We start from the raw sequence: 24,099 nt of genomic DNA on the forward strand, positions 1-24,099 counted from the left end.
GCCACGGAGAACTAATCATCCTTGCCTACAGGAGAACAAATCATCCTGTTCCACAATCGCCATGGAGAACGAATCATCCTCGCCCACAGGAGAACTAATCATCCTGTTCCATAGTCGCCATGAGGTGTCAGGGAAAGGATGAACCTTTTACCCTGTACAAAGTGCACCAAAAGGGGATGGTGAGTTACCCTGTGGTCATATGTTGATCCAAGAAGTACCCCAGGCCCCCCTGGAGCTCCCAGAGCTCAGTACATCATACTTGACCCTCAAAAGAGGGTCTTTGAACGACTCCAAGTCATTCTCGGAAAGTTAGAAATTTGACCTTTCCTAGTTGCTTTGTCAAAATGTCGGCGACCTATTCATCTGTACTAATATGTTGGAGCCTTATAGCTCCCCGCTGCACCATGTCACGAATATAGTGGTACTTGATATCGATATGCTTGGAGCGATCATGGAATATGGGATTCTCTGATAAACGAATCCCGCTTTGGTTGTCACATAGGATCACGGTGGTATCCAATGATCCAAACAGCTCATTGAAGAACTTTCATAACCAGACTGCCTCATAGGAGGCCATGCTAGCAGCAATGTACTCTGCCTTGGTGGTGCTCAAAGCCACAGACTTCTGCTTCATGCTCATCCCGGATATTGAAGCAGATCCCAAGGAGAAACAACACCCGGAAGTGCTCTTACGGTCCACCATATTGCCTGCCCAATCAGCATCAGTATATCCAAGTAGTCTCACATTTCCAGCAGTGTATCTTAACCCATAAGTAATTGTTCCACGGAGATATATCTGCAGATTCTTGGCACCATTCCAATGTATGTGGCGAGGTTCAACCATGTGTTGACTCAACATGTTGACTGCAAAGCATATATCTGGACGGGAGTTCACTAGGAACATCAATGCTCTGATGAGTTGACGATACTCGGTGGTATTTCGTAAAACAAGTCCAGCAGCACTACTGCTTAACTTCTTGAAGTCAAGCTCCATCGGGGTGGTTACGGGCTTGCATTCCACCATGCCGAATCTCTCCAATATCTTCACCACATATTTTCCTTGAGATAGGAAAATCTCCCCTGGTTTCTGCTAGACTTCCAGTCCTAGGAAATAGTGCATAAGTCCTAGGTCTTTCATCTTGAACTCAGAAGCCAGCTCCCTCTTACATTCGTGAATGAGAGGGTCTGCACCTATTAGAAAGAGGTCATCAACATAGAGCACCAGTATGAGAGGCTTGTCATCTATAACCTTAAAGTAAAGGTTGGGGTCGACTTCACTCCTAGTGAATCCCAGCGTCATCAAGTAGCTATCGATCCTCTCATACCATGCTCGGGGTGCTTGCTTTAGCCCATAGAGGGCCTTCTTCAACCTGCACACATGAGATTCTCGATCATGAATCTCAAATCCTTTGGGTTGCTCCACATAGACCTCTTCTTTGATCGAACCATGTAAGAACGCAGTCTTGACATCCATCTGATGTAGGTTCCATCCTTGTGAAGCAGCAAGGGCTATGATTGAGCGGATGGTGGTATATCGGGCAACAGGTGCAAATATCTCATCATAGTCTATACCTTCCTTCTGGGAGAAGCCACGAGCGACAAAATGAGCCTTATACTTTTCCGCACTTCCATCAATTGCATGCTTTATCTTGTAAAGCCATTTTGAAGTGACAACTGCCTTATGGGGTCTGGGGACTACATCCCAAACATTGTTCTTCATAATAGACTCATATTCTTTGGTCATAGCATCCTTCCATACTTGATGCTTGACGACATCTATGAATGATGAAGGCTCATTTTGAATGATCGTGTTCATGATGGTCAGGTATCCCTGATACCTGTCGGTTTCTTACTTTCGTAGAAGGTTCCTCGGGGTGATGTGTGTCCTTCAGCATTATCAAGTGTCCCCCTAAGCCATGAAGGCCTCTTCTTTGAAGAGGAGGGCTCAGGCGGAGGAGGATCAATAGGAACCAAGGGTTCTTCACATCGGGCATTGTCTCCTCTTCTTTTTCTTTTGGTTCCCTGGTGTCAGCGTCGTGAGTGTTCCTCAAAGTAGGAAGATTGTCCACCTTGCTAAGGGCCATATCTTCGTCAAAGGTGACATCATGGCTAATCTCAACTTCCCTTTGACCGACTACATAGATTCTATAGCCCTTAGTATTTTCACTATAACCCACAAAGAGTCCTTTCTTTCTAGATGCACCGAATTTATTCCTTTTCTCTTTCGGCACATGGAAATATACCGGGCTTCCAAAAATTGTAAAATGAGATATGTCAGGTTTCTTACCGGTGAACATTTCTTTAGGAGTTTTGGAACCCAATGCTTGATGAGGGCATCGGTTTTGTACATATACAGTGGTGTTCGCAGCTTCGGCCCATAGAAACTTCGGAAGTCTTTGATCATGGAGCATAGCATGGACAACTTCCACAATCATACGGTTCTTCCTTTCCGCCACACCATTTTGCTCAGGGGTATAGGGTGTAGTGGTCTCCCTCTTAATGCCAACCTCTTTGCAAAAGTCATGAAACTCATTGGATTCATATTCAATCCCATTATCAGTCCTTAGGATCTTGATCTTCTTTTCGGTTTGATTCTTGATCAAGGCTTTGAAGTGTCGAAACCAGGAGAACACTTCATCCTTATTTTTCAAGAAATATATCCAAGTCTTGTGAGAATAATCATCTGTAAAAGTGAGATAATATAAATATCCTCCCAGAGAGTTCACAGAAATCATACCAGATATGTCTGAGTGAACCAACTGCAATATATCGGAGGTCTTGTTTTGGCTTGAGGGGAATGGTCCCCTTTTGAGCTTCCCTTTGGCACATCTTGGACATACACCTTCTTGCTCTAATCTAAACTCGAGCATCCCAGTTACCATTTTTCTTACATCAGGTAGAGCTTTATAATGAAGGTGAGCAAACCTTCGATGCCATAATTCGGACTGAAGAGATGTGTCACAAGTCATGACACCCAACAGACTTCCTCCGACTTGATATAATGAATCAACTCGAAACCCAAGAGTAAAAGCATCTTTAAAGTTCTTTTTCCATACACGTACCTTGCCATTACTGAAAGCCACCTTGTAGCCTTTGTCTTCCATTGCCGAAATGGACACTAGGTTCTTTTTGAGATCAGGTACATATAATACATCTTGTAAGTGGATGGTATTACCCTGATTTAGTTGAAGAGTGACATTTCCTACGCCTTTCACGGGATATTTTGAATTGTCTCCAAGAACAATTTCCAGGTTGGTTTCTTTCTCTACCAGATTATAGAGAGCTTCTTTGTAACCAGTGAAGTGCCTTGAGGCACCACTATCAATAAGCCAATTTCCCATCGAGTTCGGGGGAGCAGTAGTAGATAGAGCAGTTGGTAGATAATATTCATCTTGCTTATTGTCAACAGTGTTAGATTCATACTTGGAGTTTCTTGTCTTCTTGAATGGTTGTCCTCGTCCTTGATTTCCGACACTTCTTTTACCTTTGCCATTTGACTTGCCATTCCTTTGATTGCTTTGAGAGGGATTTTGATCATCGTCCCGGTGTGAGTCCCTTTTACCAGGGCACTCCCTTGCATAGTGACCTGTTTTATTGAAATTGTAACATCGTCCTTTTCTTCCATCCTTTGGTCTAGCCTTTCCTTTGAATTTAGCCCCGGAATTGTTTCTTCTTTTAGTATGAGAAGAAAAGGCAGAGGGATGACCTTTAAGTATGGGTATTTCTTGCTCTTCCATCCTTGTTTCTTCTTGAATGCATCTGGCCATTAATTCCTCAAATCCAGGAATTACGTTATTGTTGAGAAGAGTAGTCCTGAATATATACCATTCAGATGGTAGTCCTCCAAGAGTGGTGAGTGTCATTTCCCTGTCAGGAATTACTTATCCAATAGATAGGAGATCATTCTTGATCTCGGTGATTCTTAAGAAGTATGCTTGCATACTCTCATCTTTGCCGCCCTTAATTTCCTTCAGCTTATTTCTAAGAAACAAGACTTGATTTGCATCATTAACTTTAAATAAACTCATCAGCCTATCATAGATTTCCTTGGAGGTGTTTAGCTTAGAAACATAGGCCACCAAGTGTTTGTCGATAGAGTCCCGGATGATCTTCTTTGCTTTGACCTCTCCCTTGGTCCATTTGTTCCTAGCAATAGCGGATGCATTTGATGGAGGCTCAACAATTCCACCTCTCACATGGTCCAACACTTCTTGTTCTTTTAATGTTAGATCGAGAGACATCTTCCATCCATGATAGTCAGACTTTTCACGGAGTTTGTCTTCAGCAGGGAAGTGTGTTGAGGACCCCATGATTTCTTTCAGATAGCCTTGCCAACCTTCTCTTCGGTGATTGCTCTTGCTCTTGCTTGGGCTTTGTCTTCACCTTAGCTCCAATACCATGTTAAATTATGGTATGTTCTATGCTTAGTGCAATTTACTTCTCTTTCTTATTATTATCCACAAATTAGCAATCACATGTACATTAAGTGCAGTGCAGATAGAACATTTAAACGATCAACAGAAAATAAGCCAAGACAAGAGACACAAGATGTGGCGGCTAGCCAGGGACAAACCCCAATATGGGGAAACTCTTTGATCAAATCTTCTTTTATCTTCAGCAATTCAATAGAGAGAAATAGGACAAAGATTTGATTTATATCAGCATCAGCAAACCCTAGATCGAACTCGTCAAGTCTCCACCGGTGAGTCGTTCACCGTGCACCAGTCCAAGACTTCGTTGGGCACGAGTCCAAGACTTCGTCGCACATCAGTGCAAGACTTCGTCGTGCACCAGTTCAAGACTTCGCCGCGCATCAGTCCAAGACTTCGCCGTGCATCAGTCCAAGACTTCGCCGTGGATCAGTCCAAGACTTTGCCGTGCACTAGTCCAAGACTTCGCCGCGCATCAGTCCAAGACTTCACCATGCACCAGTCCAAGACTTCGAACGACCTGTTTCGGCTCCGGTGAGAGAGAGAGCCTTCCTGCGCAGGAGAGAGAAGAGACTCTTTTTCTGCACAGGGGAGAGAGAGATATGATGAGAAGTGAGTGACCAAATTAGGAGGAGTCATCCTGTATTTATATGAAAACGTTGAAGGTGTATAGATGTGTCTGCTGGGCGTCTGAGCCTACATAAGTTGCTGGTCGACTTTGATAATTTGTCAATAATCAAAATAAATTCATATCTCCATAAATACTTATCGGAATCGGATGATCTTTAGATCAATCCTACACCTCTCAACGAGAGGAATCTAGAAAAAATATTATCAGGCATGAATAAGGTGACCCACATGGAGTTTGGTCCTAGTTGCCAATTTTAACAATTTGGTTGCTGGCCGACCTTAACGAATTGTCCCATAACACAAATAAATTCATATATCCATGAATACTTATCGGAATTGGATGATATTTAGATCAATCCTACACCTCTCGATGAGAGGGATCCAAGAAAAATATCAGCTTCCATTAATAAGATGACCCACATGGAGTTTGGCCCTAGTTTCCAATTTTAACACTCCCTCTCAGCTAGGGAGAACTCCATCCGTTGATCCATATGTCCGACTGTACTATCTCTGCCATCAGTGCCCTGCACTGCTCTGCTCTGCTCTATTGAACCATGGAGAATAAAAATTGATCGAGAATGTCTCATACCATTCTCTACTGACTCGAAGTCAGTTTCATTTGAAGAGAGTGTGTCACATCACTCTTACTGACCCGAAGTCAGTTTTATTGATCCCAGATCAATATCACAAGAGAGTGTCTCAAACCACTCATACTGATCCTAGATCAGTTTCATTGATCCCAGATCAATGGAGGTCATCCTAGCATAGGGAGTACGGTAGATACAACGATGTGTCCATCGATAGTACTACTATGGTCCCTAACCCCATTTCCTTGCTCATTGATCAAATGAGAGGTACTTCCCATGAGTCCCAGACTACATGGGTAGGATGCCTCGACAGGAGAACTAATCATCCTGTCCACAGGAGAACGAATCATCCTGCCCCACAGTCGCCACGGGAGAACTAATCATCCCGACCCACAGGGGAACTAATCATCCTGTTTCACAGTTGCCACGGGATAACTAATCATCCCAGCCCATAGGAGAACTAATCATCCTGTTACACAGTTGCCACGGCAGAACTAATCATCCCGGTCCATAGGAGAACTAATCATCCTGTTCCACAGTTGCCACGAGAGAACTAATCATCCCGGCCCACAGGAGAACTAATCATCCTGTTCCACAGTTGCCACGGGAGAACTAATCATCCTGTTCCACAGTTGCCACGGGAGAACTAATCATCCCGGCCCACAGGAGAACTAATCATCCTGTTCCACAGTTGCCACGGGAGAACTAATCATCCCGGCCCACAGGAGAACTAATCATCTTGTTCCACAGTTGCCATGGGAGAACTAATCATCCCCACCCACAAGAGAACTAATCATCCTGTTCCATAGTTGTCACGGGGTATCACAGGGGAAGGTTGAACCTGACATCTTGTACATAGCGCACCACCAGGGGAGGGTGAGTCGCCTTGTGGCCGTATGTTGCTCTAGTAAGTACCGCAAGCCCCCCAGAGCTCCTAGAGCTCAATGCATGCAACATGCAAGACCCTTATAAGAAGGTCTCTCAACGACTCCAAGTCATTCGGGAAAGTCATAGATTTGACCTTTCCCCGGGGCTTTGACAAAATGTCTGCGACCTGTACATAAGTCTCAATGCGATGGAGCCTCCTCTCTTATCGACTTACCATATCCCAGATAAGGCAATATCTGATGTCTATCTGCTGGAGCAATCATCGAATACGAGATTCCTCAATAATCGAATCCCCCCTCTAGTTGTCACAGAGAATTGCAGTGGTATTCATCATGTGTACAAACAGCTCACTTAAGAGCTTCTGCAACCATGCAACTTCACACGAGATCATACTCGTAGCTATGTATTCGATCTCGACGGTGCTTATAGCAACCGTCTTCTGCTTCCTGCTCATCCATGATATCGAACCAGAATCCAAAGAGAACTAGCGCTGAGAAGTGCTCTAGTGATCCTCCACACTGCTTGCCCAATTAGCATTTGAATAATCATGCAGCTTCATATTTCCGGCAATGTATCTCAATCCATGAGAGATTGTGCTCCAAAGATATCTCAGAATATTCTTAGCACCAATCCAGTGAGGCTCAACCAAATATGAGCTCACCATGCTCACTGCAAAACTTATGTCCGGATGGAAGTTCACCAAGAACATCAATGCAAATGAATTTATTGAACTCAGAGGCATTTCCTAAATCTGGTCCGGCATCATCACCATATAACTTCTGAAAGTTAAGATCCTCGAGGGAGTCACGGGCTTGCAGTTTACCATTCCACATCTGGAATCCAACTCCCTCTTACTTCTGTAAGTGAGAGGGTTTGCACCTGTTTGAAATAGGTCGTCCTCAGAAGGTGTTGGTATGAGAGGTCTATAATCCACAACCTTCAAACAATGGTTTGGATCAGCTTCACTCTTAGTGAATCTCAGCTTCATTTGAATGATATCAATCCTCTCATACTACGCCTGGGGAATTTTTCTTCAATCCATAGAGGGATTTCTTCCACTTGCATACGTGAGATTCCTGATCATGAATCTCAAACCCCTCGGGTTGTTCCAAACCTTTGGACCTGCTACATGAGGGGAATAGTCCCCTTGTAAGATTTTCCTTTGGTACATCTTAGACATGCACTTTCATGCTCTTTTTGAATTTAGGCATCCCCGTCACCATTTGACTCACAGCCTCCGGTACTATGTGTTAATGGACATGGTCCCCAGTGGCCTTCCTACAACTTGATACAACCCTGAACTCAAAAACATATTTGAAAATTCTATTTTCAAACACGGACCTTTCCATCGATGAGTGCCACCATGTAACCTTTGATTTCCATTGCCGAAATGGACACTAGGTTCTTCTTGCTATCAGGTACATAAAAGAGATTCTATAAAAGAATCGAGTTTCCCTCATTCAATTGAGGGGTAACATTCCCTACACCCTTTCCAGGATAGGTGGAATCGGCTCCAAATATAATCCCACGATTGTTTCCATCTCTACCAAACTAGAGAGTGCACCCTACTATCCGATGAAGTGCCTTGAAGCACTACAATCAATAAGTCAGATTCCCAAAGAATTTGAAGGAGAGGGCCAATACAAGATAACACTTCTCTATCTTATCAAAAACAACTTTTGATTCTTCATAGCTGGGGTTCCTTGCTTCTTTTTTTTTTTGAAGAGTCGGCCATTTCCTTGATGACCTACATTACCTGTCATTCCTTTGATCATTGAAGATGTCCGTAGAATGATTGTTATCTTCATCAAGAGATGTGTCTCTACCATTTAGACACTCCTTCGCATAATGGCCAAACTTATTGCAACCAAGGCATTTGCCTTTCCTTCCACCCTTAGATCCAGACTTCCCAACGAAGTGATCTTTAGGTAGGCCATCAGAAACTTCCGCTGCGCCATTCTGATAATATTCTCTGCTTCGACTTCACCCTCGGTGAATTTGAAGAGGGATGAGGAATCCACTGATCCTTTTGTCTTTTCCCAACTGTCTTCGGTGATTACTCTTTCACTCTTGCTTGGGCATTGTCTTCACCTCAACTCTGATACCATGTTAATTTTAGGTATGTTCTATGCTTAGAGCAATTTATTTCAATTTTCACGGTTAGCTCAATATCTTTTCCAGATTAGCAATCACATCAACATTAAAGTAAACTGCAGATAAAACATAAACATAAATCGCAGAAGACAAGCCAAGACAAGAGGACACAAGATGTGGCGCTAGCCAGGGACAAACCCCAATGTGGGGAAACCCTTGATCAATTCTTCTTATATGTTCTTCAATAGTTCAACAGAGAGAGAGAGAGAGAGATAGTACGTTTACAACAAAAGTCAACACTTTGACTTATCTAGATAAGAGCAGAGATCATCTCTAAGAAGATGATACATGAGATTAGTTGAAGACATGCTGCTTCAACTGATTCTCCAAGGTGACTCCACCTATCATTGTGCTGCATTTCGTTATCATGCTGCACCTCACCGCACTGCACCCATCATCATTATGCTGCATCTCATCACGCTTCATTAATCATGACTGTATCCATCATTGTACTACATTATGTGCCATTGCTACACCTTGTTGCCGTACTGACCTATGCTCTGGCTGCACCTTGCTTTCTTGTTGTCCCTAGCATGCTTGTCGTCCTTAGTATGCTTGTTGTTGCATGCTAGCTGTCCCTTGCATGCTAGCTATAACATTGCATGCTTGGTGTATTTGCCGCTAAGTACCATACAATTGTCCCAATGTTAGTTAGTTGTCCCTTGCATGTTGCTCTCCTTCGGAGACAGATGCTCCGACAGTTCCCGGCAGTTCCAGCAATTCCGGCTGTTTCGGCAGTTCCTGGCGGTTCTGGTAGTTCCGACTGTTTTCGACAGTTCTGGCAGTTCCCTGCAGTTCCGGCAGTTCCGACTATTCCCGACAATTCCGACTTCTGCCCTCTACATCAACTTTCCTGGAAGTTCTGGCAGTTCCCGACAGTTCCAGCTTCTGCCCTCTGCGTCAGCTTTCCTGACTGTTCCAACAGTTCCCTGCAGTTCTGGCTGTTCCAGCGTCTGCAAGCAATTCCCGGTAGTTCCAGCAATTCCGGCTATTCCCAGTAGTTCCGTCTTCTGCCCTCTGCATCAGCTTTCTCGGCTATTCTGACTATTCCAGCTTCTGCTGGTAGTTCCTGGCAATTCTGGCAGTTTCCGACAGTTTCGGCAGTTCCCACTATTCTCGGCAGTTCTCGACAGTTTCGGTTGTTCCAGTTGTTCCCGGCAGTTTCGGCTTCTGCCCTCTAGATTAGGGCAATGTGATCCCTTAGGATCTCTTCTCCTAATAAACCCCAAAGACAAGTAGAGAGGAAGAGATCCCAAGTGTGTTGAAAATGACTTGAAGGCCACCTCTATTTATACTAAAACGTTGAACACAAGTGGGGTTTATGTGGTTGTTGGCTGACCTTGATGAATTGTCCCATAACACAAATAAATTCATATCTCCATGAATACTTATCGGAATCGGATGATCTTTAGATCGATCCTACACCTCTTAATGAGAGGGATCCAAGAAAAATATCAGCTTCTGTTAATAAGATGACCCACATGGAGTTTGGCCCTAGTTGCCAATTTTAACACTCTGCAAACTTACGAACTGGAAATCATACCTCTGTGTCGTCTTACTCAAAGAGAGATTTCCTTGGATCTGGTTTGGGCAAGGACTGCGCAATCCCTTCAAGGGGATTCGAATTACTGCTAAGTGTAGTTTTCGGCCTCATTGTTCAACACTAGATCTGCTCTTCCTGTTTCAAAATCAATGCTCTGATACCATGTGAAAATTCCTAGACTCAAAGGAACCCCTTTTGCAGCAAATGTGAATCTACTTCACCTACTTGATTTTTTTAATATACATATATCAAGTTATTCTTTTGAATATTGAAGAAAATTACTTCTACAACCTACACTAATTAAATATTTGATCTCATGAAACAAAAAATAGAGCAAAGAACAAGATACATAGAACACACTTATTTTTTGGCACAATAGACCCTGAAAAATCCAATGCGGGAAAACCGATGCAGTAACTCGGAGGGTTTTATTATTATGCAGGAGAAATATCTGAATACAAATCTAAGATGCTCATTTAGCAATCATTTACAGAGAAAATACTAGAAAAAAATCCGAGTGAGTTTTACCTCACTTAACCCGACAAAATTTCGGCTAATACGGCACAAGAATGGCTAACCCCGACTATTTTTGTGTCACCCCTTCTGCCCTTTGCATCAGCTTTCCTGACTATTCTGGCTATTCCTGACAGTTTCGGATTTTGCGTGATAGGAAACATTTCTTCTCTGCTAGCTGTCTCTGCGTCTCTGTTTGTATTCTCACGAAATTCCTTCTCCCGGATTTTCATTGCCCCTCTGCTACAAAATGATCACTTAATTTGAAATCCTTAGCAAATCCTGCCCTAGGAATCAAATTCTTGAACAATTCTTTCTCTTCGAGTGTATTTCCAAATGAACCCCAATCCTCCATTTTATACTTTTCCTGTTGAGTCTTCAATGGTTGAGATTAAGTCTCTAATCAATGAAGTTGATCTCCCTTCTAGATAATTCTCACCCATATTTTAATTTTTGATTAATAACCATTAATATTTTAATTTTAATAAGTTTATACTTAGGAACCCCATTAAAAATATTACTTATTTTAATAAAATACAATCCGGGTGGAATTTCACCAAACGGTTTATGGGTTCTTTAGAACTCATGCACCTTAGCCTCTCCACCAATTTTCAGGGCTAAAGCACTTTTGATGCTACCAAAAACTAACACTCCCTCTTAGCGAGGAAAGTGCTCTAGCGACAATGACCAACTACATGCTACTCTGCTTCTGAAGCATCTCCCTTTCCGCACAGTTGCTACTACCAACACTGTGCTTCTGCTGCTACTGTACGACTACCCATGACACTGCCACTGCCGTTGTTGCATCTTTACCACATCTCCCTCTCAAACATTGCATTTGCTATGCTACTAGCACTGCATTCGTATTGCAACTCAGTTGTTGAGAGAAGCAATTGAAAAACATCCAAAATTAGTTGAACTTAACTGTGTTCAACATAATACAATGAATGTTGGAATCTGAATGCTGCTGATTCTGACCCTTTGAATCTTCTGCGCTGTTGCTGACTCTTGCACTGTGCCAACTGCATTGCTGCCAACCTTGCTCTGCGCTTATCAGTCTCTGGTCCCCAGCTACTGCACCTGTCCTCCAAACAATTCACTGCATCATTTGACACTAAGTCCATCTCACTACTTCTGAATCTTAGGCTCTTGTAGCAAGGAATTGATCGAAGAGGTGGACTCCTCAAGGATCCTACCCATCTGTAGGTCTTTCATGCTACAACTCTAAATCTCCTCACCTCCCTCCTGGAGATGCGACTACCATCTCTGCCAAATGTCGAATGACCTCCTCTCTCCTCTGCAAAACACTAGACTAGCCTATGCACTCCCTATTGGAGCCTGTAGATCTGCCCCTCCGTTGTTGTTCAGCAAGTGAAGATTCAGACTCCTTGGCTGGAAGTCCTCTGAGGAGAAAATTCCCCTTCTATGTGTCTTCGCTCTTTTCTGATGGATTTATGCCCCTGCAGAATCTGCACCCTTCAAGCACTGCGTTGAGGCTCTGTGTCACTCCCTCTGCCTCTACAAAATCACGAACTGGAAATCGTACCTCTTTGTCGTCTCACTCAAAGAGAGATTTCCTCGGATCTGCTTCCGGTAAGGACTGCATAATCCCTTCAAGGGGATTCAAATTGCTGCTAAGTGCACCTTTCAGCCTCACTGTTCAACACTAGATCTGCTCTTCCTGTTTCAAAATCAACTCTCTGATACCATGTGAAAATTCTTAGACTCGAAGGAACCCTTTCTACAGCAAATATGAGTCTACTTCACCTACTTGATTTTTTTAAATTACATTCATCAAGTTATTCTTCTGAATACTGAAGCAAATTACTTCTGTAGCGTACACTAATTAAATATTTGATCTCATGAAACAAAAAACAAGGCAAAGAACAAGATACATAGAACACACTTAGTTTTGGACACAATAGTCCCTGGAAAAACACAATGCAGGAAAACCGATGTAGTAGCTCTGAGGGTTTTATTATTATGCAAGAGAAATTTCTGAATACAAATCTAAGATGCTCATCTAGCAATCATTTATAAAGAAAATACTAATGAAAAATCTGAGTGAGTTTTACCTCACTTCACCTGACAAAATTTCGGTTGATCTGACACAAGACTGGGTAACCCCGACTATTTCTGTGTCACCTCTTCTGCCCTCTGCATCAGCTTTCCCGGTTGTTCTGGCTGTTCCTGGCAATTCCAACTTCTGTGTGACAAGCAACTTTTCTTATCTGCTGGCTCTCTCTACCTCTCTATCTGTATTCTCCGAAAAGTCCTTCTCCTGGATTCTCACTGCCCCTCTGCTGTAGAATAATCACTTAGCAAACATTGCCCTAGGAATTGAATTCTTGAACAATTCGTTCTCTCCGTGTGTATTTCCAAATGGGCCCCAAGCCTCCATTTTATACTTTTCCTGTTTAGTTTTCAACGACCGAGATTAAGTCTCTAATTAATGGACTTGATCCGTGTTCTAGATAATTCTCACCCATATTTTGATTAATACCCATTAATATTTTAATATTCCTAAGTTTATACTTAGGAACCCCATTAAAAATATTAATTATTTTAATAAAATACAATCCGTGTCGAAATTCACCAAACGGTTTCTGGGTTCTTTAGAACCCATGTTCCTTAGCCTCTCCACCAATTTTCAGGGCTAGAGCACTTTTGATGCTACCAAAAACTAACACTCCCTCTTAGCGAGGAAAGTGCTCTAGCAACAATGACCAACTACATGCTGCTATGCTTCTGAAGCATCTCCCTTTTCACACTGTTGCTGCGACCAACACTGTGCTTTTGCTGCTACTGTACGACTACCCATCACACTGCCACTGCCACTGCTGCATCTGTACCACATCTCCCTCTCGAACATTGTATCCGCTATGCTGCTAGTGCTGCCACTGCTAACACTACATTCATATTGCAACTCAGTGGCTGAGAGAAGCAACTGAAAAACATCCAAAATTAGTTGAACTTAACTGTGTTCAACATAATACAATGAATGTTGGAATCTGACTGTTGTTGATTCTAACGCTTTGAATCTTTTGCACTACTGCTGACTCCTGCACTACTGCCAACCTTGCTTTGCGCTGATCGGTCTCTGGTCCCCAGCTACTACACCTGTCCTCCAAACAATCCACTGCGTCATCTGACACTAAGTCCATCTCGCTACTGCTAAATCTTGGGCTCACATAGCAAGGAATTAATCCAAGAGGTGGACTCCTCAAGGATCCTACCCATCTGTAGCTCTTTCGAACTACAACTCTAAATCTCCTCACCTCCCTCCTGGATATGTGACTGCCATCTCTGCCAAATGTCGAATGACCTCCTCTCTCCTTTACACAACACTAGACTAGCCTATGCAATCCCTGCTGGAGCTTGTAGATCTACCCCTCTTCGTTGCTATTTAGCAAGTGAAGATTCAGACTCCTTGGCTGGAAGTCCTCTTGGGAGAAAATTCCCCTTCTATGTGTCTTCGCTCTTTTCCTACAGAAACTGCGCCCTTCAAGCACTGTGCTGAGGCTCTATGTCACTCCCTCTATCTCTACAAACTCACGAACTGGAAATCGTACCTCTCTGTCGTCTCACGCAAAGAGAGATTTCCTCGGATATGCTTCTGGCAAGGACTGCGCAATCCCTTCAAGGGGATTCGAATTGCTGCTAAGTGCATTTTTGGGCCTCACTATTCAACACTAGATCTGCTCTTCCTGTTTCAAAATCAACACTCTGATACCATGTGAAAATTCCTAGACTCGAAGGAACCCCTTCTGCAGCGAATCTGAATCTACTTCACCTACTTGATTTTTTTAAATTACATTCATCAAGTTATTCTTCTAAATACTGAAGCGAATTACTTCTGCAGCCTACACTAATTAAATAATTGATCTCATGAAACAAAAAACAGAGCAAAGAACAAGATACATAGAACACACTTATTTTTGGACACTATAGTCCCTGGAAAAACCCAATTTGGGAAAACCGGTGCAGCAGCTCTGAGGGTTTTATTATTATGTAGGAGAAATTTCTAAATACAAATCTAAGATGCTCATCTAGCAATCATTTATAGAGAAAATACTAGCGAAAAATCTGGGTGAGTTTTACCTCACTTCACTCGACAAAATTCCGGCTGATCCAACACAAGACTGGCTAACCTTGACTATTTCTGTGTCACCTCTTCTGCCCTCTGCATCAGCTTTCCCGGTTGTTCCGACTGTTCCTGGTAGTTCCGGCTTCTGCGTGACAGGAAACTTTTCTTCTCTACTGGCTCTCTTTGCCTCTCTATCTATATTCTCCAGAAAGTCCTCCCGAATTCTCACTACCCCTCTGCTGCAGAATGATCACTTAATTTGAAATCCTTAGCAAACCCTGCCTTAGGAATCGAATTCTTGAACAATTCGTTCTCTCCATGTGTATTGCCAAATGAACCCCAAGCCTCCATTTTATACTTTTCCTGTTAAGTCTTCAACAACCGAGATTAAGTCTCTAATCAACGGACTTGATCTGCCTTCTAGATAATTCTCACGCATATTTTGATTAATACCCATTAATATTTTAATTTTCCTAAGTTTATACTTAGGAACCCCATTAAAAATATTAATTATTTTAATAAAATACAATTTGGGTGAATTTTCACCAAACGGTTTTTGGGTTCTTTAGAACTCATGTGCCTTAGCCTCTCTGCCAATTTTCAGGGCTAGAGCACTTTTGATGCTACCAAAAACTAAGAGTTGTCATCCCGCAACTCTATCGTAGATCTGGGTGTCTCTGTACCTATCAGCTCCTCATCAAGGGTGGTTATGTCTCTCGGTACCTCATCATCTTGTCGTGCGCTGCTATCACCTAAAAACTCGGTCATGTCCCCAGATATCTCAACAAGAGATGTCACCTTCTCAACAGTGGACATGTCTGTGTCTCCTGGCACCTCATCAATGGATGGTCCTATGGGTGTATGCTCTACTTTCTCCCCCAATGTGTCAACTGGTGCTATCAATGAGGCCTCCAACAACGGTGACTCTTGTACCACACTAGGTATACCAATGTCATTCTCACATTCCCGCGTGTCCTCTACCTCATGTTCAATCTCCTCTTCAGGCCCCTGATGTCTAAGACCAAGTCTCCACCAACAAAATTGTATCCTTTACTCATGCTCTAATTGTCTCTAGCTTGCCTGCTTCTTTTTAGGAGATCTGGTGCCCTGATTCTGTCAGCTTTCGCCACATAGTGTAGATGGTTGTACTCCCACGACTTGTGCACCTCTAGTGTCTATGTTGTAAGGACAAGGATGGATCTGGTTTGACACCTTCCTCAACTGAGCCAACCTCATCTCTCCAACGAATTCTGGCCCAGAATTCCTGCATACTGAATCTCTCTTGAGCCATGGGTAGTGTACGGTGTAACTCGTCACTGTGCATACATGCCCAAATCTCCCATGATCTTACTGGTTACCCACAACTGGGCCAAGATCATGCTCTAATACCACTGTAATGATCCTAATAGGAAATACAAGTGATAACAACAAATATTCTATGCAACAAAATACAAAAATGAAATGTTCAACAAACACCCATATAAAAACTGTAAATGGAGAACTTCTGAGCCATTTTATTAATTTTCTGCAAGCCAAATACAATATATGATGGAATGGTGTACCTGGGCTTGTCTCAATGGACAAGCTGAAGGTTGCCCAACCGCTGCACCACTCTGCACTGCGCTGCCTAGAAAACTGCTGCTCTGCTGAAGTTCAATTAGCTGGAATGGGTACTAAAACCGCCCAGAAAATTATATCATTTCAACCCCAGACTCATTGGCCAAAACCCAGAAAAACCCAGAAGGGATTTTAGCTATTTTTTTGGTTTTTCGACCCCCTTGGAGCCTCACCCCAACTATGGCTGCCAAATTCGTCCTGCTAGAAACTAGCTGCAAATCCACCTGCAAACTCCTCCAAAATGTTGGGTTTACCCTTGCTATCCAATTCCTAACTCCCTGAACAAACTCTTGGCCCAACCTAGCTGCTCTCCAAGCACCACGAAATTACGTTGTGTGGCCTCTGTGTTATCTCTTAGCCTAGAAATGTGAATTGTTGGAATGCTGACTCAGTTGGCTGAAAGCTCCAGCAAAAATGCGTGTCCACTGCTTCTACCTTAGCTTCACCCTTGGCTATAAATACCCCCTTCATTTGTACATGAAAGTACTTTTCACCTCAGCTCCGTCCACATAGCCAAGAGAGTCTGTAATATTTTCTTTGAGGAGTAAGTAGTGGCTCCAACAGCCCGCTGACGGGGTTAGTGATGTATGGTGTAACGATGTGTCTTGGAACTTTAGCTTAATTCAGAAGCATGTTAATAGACCATCATGTTTTCACACATGCATTTTATTTGTTGTAAGACTGATCTTTAACACTTATAATGCATGTTGCTTTAACTTGTGTTCTACATCTGAACTGATTCATTTGTTGAATGCATAATATACTAATGGAAATGTGTTGTATATGCTGTTAATGTTGTCTCGTCCATGTCGACTGCTTTGCCAAACATCAGACAGACCTTTCTCATGAAGCTTGCTGTAACAACCATTGCACTCGTTCAGACTGTTCCGTGAGTGCTATATGCGTTATCTTACCTTGTATGTTGTGACTGCCGCATCTGAGTGGACTGCTCCGCTGAAAGCTGTGTATGTCATTTTTTGTTGTGTGATCCTAACCGAGTTGAGACTGATCCCTTTCAACTTGAAACTCACCTTTACCTTCTTCCCCTCACAGTGAAAGAACCATTGAAACAAGTACATTTACACTCACTAGGTACGTGAACCTCACTTCTCGAAGATAAAGCGAACCACTCTCCTGTGCTGACAAGCAAGAGTTGAGGCAAATCCTTAAGACAATGGCAACTAGGCCATCATACCGGATGGGACTCCCACACCAAACTATGTGAGGTCTAGCTGGGACTTCATACCGTGGTGGTCTCCTGAATGTTGGTGGGTCCAGCACCGTCAACATTTCTGTATGGGACTCCCACACCAAACTGTGTGAGGTCTAGTTGGGACTTCATACCGAGGTGATCCCCTGAATGTTGGCGGGTCCAGCACCATCAACATTTCTGGTGCTAGAAAGAGGGCAGCTAGTTGTACATGGCTGAAATTCCCCTCACACTCATTCAACAAACATCTGGGCAAGGTAGTAACTCGCACTCTCTCTCACCTACACCCGACTCAATTGTTGGTTACTCCTCACCTCCCAATGTTGAGCACGAGACTTCAGATCAACGCGTTCACTCTGTTCGTCCTAACACGCCAGTTCGCGAAAGCAGTCAGACTGATCCCAAACAGACAGCATCTTCCATGCACAACGAGGATGCCAAAGGCCACTCCCACGAGTGTTGTTGTATCATCAGTGGAAGAAGCAACCCTTGCCACACTTGAATGTCTAGGAGAAGCAATTGAAGATGAAGAGAAATCTCCAATCCTCCGGCAAAGTGAACAAGGCACTCTTGTGATGTCAGGATCAGACTTTGGTGTAGGAGGCAGAGGGGAAGGCAGCGGAGGAGGCGGAGACGGAGGCGAACCAACAGACTCAGAGTCGGAAACATCAGACTCCGAAGGAGAGGAACAATATGAAGAAGACGAACTGATGGTTGACCCAAATCTTGAATGGATGACCCAGAGACCATTGGCTCTCTCGGCCATCTTGCATAAGATGTCGAGGCTAGTGGAGAGAATGAACTTCAAGTTCGATCCTAACATCACGGTAAAAGCGGAAGACCACCTAGACAACTTCTACCTACAACTGCAGACCCTCGAGGTGCGTTATGATGATGTCGCATGTAGATTGTTCCCATGTACCTTGGTTGGTCACGCAGTTGCTTGGTATCACAACCTTCCACCGAACTCTATACACAACTGGGTCGTATTCAAACGCATGTTCCTTGAGAAGTTCGCTGATGACAAGACCCCAGCCATGCTACTCAAAGAGTTGGGAAGCCTCAAGATGGAGGGAAAAGAGAAAGTGAAAGATTTCAATAAGAGGTTTACATGTATATTGAACAAGTTCCCAACAGACACTAAGCCTCATGACTCCATCACCACTGATTACTACACGTCTGCATTGCCAACCAGCATTGCATAGTTCGTCAAGCGAGCTACGAGACCAACACTATTGGAAAACTGTGAAGAGGCTATCATTGTTGAGAAAGACCTGCGTGCAATTGGAGTCATCAAGGATGATGAATCGATGAAGGATTGCAAGGATGTGAGCAGGAACTCCCAAAGCAACGGTGAGAAAGGGTAGAGACAAGGAAGCAACTGATATTGAGACCCTCACTTTGCCTTGTCAAGAGCTTGACCACTGAAGTGTTCGAATTCAAACAACATAAAACAAACACTTTTGCAAGCAATCATCTGCCCAGGCAGAGACAGGCAAGTAGCTCATCAAGCAGCGACTGATTTGTTTCAAAAACTACGCAGAAGCCTGTATTCCAGCTCGAATAATGTGCGTATCCTAAGTTCCGTTCTTTCCACGAAGAACATCATCCCGAGAACTCTTGTTCGGATTGGAAGCGAGTCACAAATGCTTTCTACAGTCATAAACTCAATGCGCAAAGCGATATGCAAGAGCAGCTGGAAGACACTGACAATGATCAAGAGGTTGCACCTGATGAGCCATCAAGCTCTGGGCATGTGGTAAATGCATATCAGTGCTCGCAAACGAATATCGAGAAGCAACCCTGGAAGAAAATTGACTAGTATAATCTTAGAAGTAAAGGGGCTCCCCCTACACTTGGGGAGATGCAAGAAAAGATCAAACTGCTGATAAGGAAGGCCGATCCGCCAACCACCCTGAAGAAGAAAACAAAAAGCAAGTCCAGGAAGACAACGACGGATAAGAGTACATCCATGAGCAGCAAGTTACGAAACACTCTGCCGGACAACACGAACATCCGTTCCACCCCGGACACCTCAGTGAGTCAACCACCTCTGGACTACAACATTGTTGATGACATGAAGAAAACTCGAGCGAACATCAGTTTGTTCGAGTTGGCTAAGATCCAAAGTCAGCTAGATATCATGCTGCACTCTTTTGGACAACAGCAACAGACAGTGCAACCTCTATCAGCCAGGGAGTAAGCACACCTCTTGGATCACTTTCCACAGTGCTCAATACACTATGGATGGAAGAAGTAAACTCAAGTTGCCCTCCATTCCTGCTTTCATTTCAAGTTTCTAACTACAATGTTCACAACTGCTTGGTTGATTCTAGCGCGGTAGCCAACGTCATGCCACTCTCCATTGCTAAGAAGATCAATGCACAATGGAGCGAGACATCTACGCGAATCATCCAACTTGATTGAACATCGGTACCCGCTGTTGGTGAATTGCGGGACCTGAACATCCGACTATCCCATGACAGTCGAGTCCACCAATGCATCAACATAGTTATTGTGGACATACTGGAAGCATATGGTCTACTACTCAGTAGAGACTGGTCCAGCAAGCTAGATGGATATTTCGCTACAGACTGGTCTCACATGTGGCTTCCATACAAGGGCAAGTGCAACCAAATTCGGGTAGAACCCGAGAGGTACATGAAGCATAATGTCACTCCCATCGATGGCGAGAATGAACCGTTGGCTCTAGCAAAACTCATGTTCGGCAACTGCCTCCTCGTGACAATGTTGGGGTGTTATCCTGCACGGCCAACTCCAACCCCACTAGACACACAGTTGGGACTCCTTCCTTGCCCAATTGATGGTAATGAAACTTGTACAACACATTGTACCAATAGTAGCAGTAGTAGCATACTAGGAGAATACGAATTCCCTAGTTCGATTTGCATGGAGGGGAAATCGATGATTGAGTGAGGGACCCACAATGGAGGGAAAATGGTGGGAAAAGTGCTCCACGAAGTCTATATAAGGAAGGCAACTCTCCTCATTTCAACATCTTATCTTTTGACATATTGAACTCAATCTTCGTTGCTCGAGCTGCTTAGCTGAGTCACTGTGTTGTTTAGCACACGAGTGTCCCCAAAGCAGAGATCTCAACCCTTGCTTCGGTGGATTTCGAGTGCCAGCCCTAGGAGGGAGTTCTACTGCGTTCCAATTCGTACCAGCAGCAGTGAGTCGAGTTGCAACATCAGCAAGTCGAGTTACAACAACAAGGAGTCTGAGTTACAGTCGCAAGGAAAGGAGCAATAGAAGCGTCAAGAGCAGTAGGAAAGTATAGGCAGGAGGGCTGAGTACAGCAGCAGGAGGCTGAGTTCCAGCAGCTAGGGGAGTAGTAGCAGCATATAGTAGAGAGAGTAACAACAACGTAGAACAAAGAGAGTAACAACAACACAGGGGTTGCGTAGTTATTAGAGTGAAATTCGTTGAGGAAACATTATCCCAACGATTTTGGAGTTAGGGAGCTGGGAGATCATTTGGAGGGCCATTTGAGGAGGATTGCTGGAGTTGGGAGTGCAGAGAGTGACAGGAGCAGTCACAGACTCACAACAATAGAATTCGTATTTGGAGGAGGGCCAAGTTGTCAAGGTTCAATTTTTGAAAGTTGGAACCAAGGGAAACCCTTTCTGGGTTTTGGGCAAGGATCACACTCCTAATTTTATAGAATTTTCTGGGAAGATCTAAAGGGTCAAACAAGGGTCCCAACTCAGCCAGAAGCTAGAGGAGCTAAGGGGAATTTGGGCCAAATTCCCGAGGTCAACATTTGGCTAATTCCTTCTTGGGTTATTCTTGGTATTTGGTGGAGAGGCGAGGGTTAATTTCCCGTAATTTTCTGAGCACTGGCGATGGGGTTTCCAGCAGCATCTTTGCAGTAAATAACACTGTTTCACAAGGGCAGCGCAGGGCATCATTGCAGTAGTTATTTGTGCCATCTTGCCTTGACATATTACCACCTGGGCTTGATCATGCTTTCCATTGAGGCAAGTCCAGGTGCACCAATTCCACATTATTGTACTTTTCTCCTAGATTATAATAAGATGGCTTAGTTGTTGGTTATTCGTGTACTTTTTATCAGTGTTCGACAAGGACGCGTCCCCTAGGGTTGGGTGCACGCACCCCTCGCACCTGACGCACACGGGACGAGGAGTCTACTGGGAGTGTGTTTCCCCACGCACCATTTTTGGGGAGTCTTGGGGAGACGCAAGGGGGTGTGTTTCCCCAGTGTGGGGGACGAGACTCCTCAAAAGGGGTGCGTCTCGGCGTCCCCCCTCAAAACTTCAGTATCTAATATATAGTATATAGTAATATACTAGTATGTTTTGCTTTCAATTTAGATTCTAGAATGATGAATGATGAATGATATGGATCAATGTGTTTGAATATTTCATTATTGATTTTTTTTTATTGAATCTCATGGTATGTACCACTGTTGAAAATATCGGTATCGGCAAAATATCGGCGAGGGTCCAGAAAATATCTTATCGGCAATATCGGCGAAAATATCGGCAAAATATCGGCAAATATCGGCAAGCATAAAAAATAATTTTTTCAAATTTTTAAATATAACCGATATTTTGCCGATATTTTCAAAATATCGCGATATTTTGCCGATATTTTCCGATATTTGCCGATATTTTGAAAATATCGCGATATTTCCGAATATCGCCGATATATCGCCGATATTATCAACAGTGGTATGTACTATGGATAAATAATGAGTATGTCATATGAATGATGTATGTATCAAAATGAATGATGAGGATGGATCAATGTACGTCATTATTTAATTAAATAATGAATTTAAATTTGACGTGTGGATCAAATTTCAATTTTCAGTGTATTGGTATCCATATTAATATTAGTCTATTAGTCTATTTATGCTTTCATTATTGAACAATGAATATGAACTTGAATTATATATATATATATACCCTGACGGCCTCCAGCACCCCCGAAATTTCCCTAAAATTTGAGGGTACTCCCACATGTCTCCCCTGTGCGTCTCCCTGCACCGGAGTCTTGGTGGAACATTGCTTTTTATGGGTGTGCACTGAATGTTTCAATTTTATGGTTTTGTTCTTATTGTTTACTTTGCATAGCACTATTTTTCCTAGTTTAGAACATTACACCTAAGTTTCCCTTGGGGTCTCACATGTGATTAGGAATTTTCCACTAAGTGACAACCTGGGGGTAGCATGTCTTATATTAACAAGATAATATTTACAGGAAAGATGAAGATAAAAGTAGAAGACTAAATCTGCAGTAAATTCAAAATAAGCTAATGCATCTAAATTTTTGGCGTCCTTGATAAGAAGATAGATTTTGGTAGACAATTGCATATATATGTTTTCTCACCAAGAGGGAAGAAAAGATTGGATTGAACTGGTCTCAATAGAAAACACAGATTTGCACCTTAACTTCCAAATGGTAAACAAAGCAGTAATATGAAGACAGTCGTAAATGCCCTTGGAAGGAGACAATGGCAGGGACCACAAGTCACCAAACAGTACTGCACTGCATTCAGCTCTGAGTCAGGCTCATAGGTTAAAATTAGGGAGTAATGAGAAGAAGTTGGCGATCACTAGTGATGACAAACAAAAGTAAAAAAATTAAAAGTAATATTCCTACATTAGCATGTAATCAATCAATTTTACCATGATAGAATACATTTGAAGAATGGTGATCACAGCCCATGTGGATTATTAGTTTAATTTGTGAACTTATGCATGCTTGAAAATTCTTATAATGAATCCATGGTTGATCATTTTACTCATTTCTTATTGGAGAGATTCTTTGGCAGTGAGTTCACTCTTTGTAACATCAAAAAGATTTATTAATCCCTTGCCATGATTTGGTTTTCAAATAAAGAGTTTTCTTTTATATTGGTTCATATGCTTATAGAAAAATGGATTAGAGCAATAAAGAACTAGTAATTATATCAGTTTACAAACAATATAAATTGGTTCATGTGATTTCATGCAGGAATGGATTAAAAGCTATTCCCAAAGACGTTATGGAAAGGTTATACCTAAACTAGAACAAGCTTGGGATATATTATATCAAACTTTATACAATTGTACAGACGGAGTGGCGGTAATATGATGTCTACTGCATATATTTTGGCTTGTCATTCATTATAATTCAATTACATATGTGGATATGAGGCATACTACGTACAGCGATTTTTCTTTCATATTAAAGAAAAAAATTGTATTATTATTATTATGCTTCAAGCTGGTGTGGTTAGCTTTCAGTTATGAGTGGTTAATGCTTTCTATCCTTAATATGAAAAATGGGTTTTATAGAAAATGAAACTCATAGAAGACTTTGTTGATTTTTCATGATTTTCTAGACTGAATTATTTTCCAATGATTTCTTAATTAATCCATCTTATGTCACATTCATCATTAAGTAATTAG

The 24,099-nt window shown here is 42.7% G+C and overlaps 1 protein-coding gene across 4 annotated transcripts in view; it reads left to right on the plus strand.

Annotated features, from left to right (window-relative positions):
• The window catches only part of CYL1 (alpha-N-acetylglucosaminidase family / NAGLU family), a 468,268-nt gene that overhangs the window by 327,519 nt on the left and 116,650 nt on the right, over positions 1-24,099 (plus strand). For all 4 annotated transcript variants that reach the window (XM_089425378.1, XM_089425375.1, XM_089425370.1 and 1 more), the window contains one exon: positions 23,663-23,773. In XM_089425378.1, coding sequence (XP_089281504.1) covers positions 23,663-23,773 — 111 coding nt within the window. The remainder of the gene's footprint in view (positions 1-23,662; positions 23,774-24,099) is intronic.

Source organism: Pinus tabuliformis, chromosome 6 (assembly GCF_031772625.1).
Source record: "Pinus tabuliformis cultivar Carrire ecotype Pingquan chromosome 6, CPIR1, whole genome shotgun sequence".
NCBI classification, from domain to species: domain Eukaryota; kingdom Viridiplantae; phylum Streptophyta; class Pinopsida; order Pinales; family Pinaceae; genus Pinus; species Pinus tabuliformis.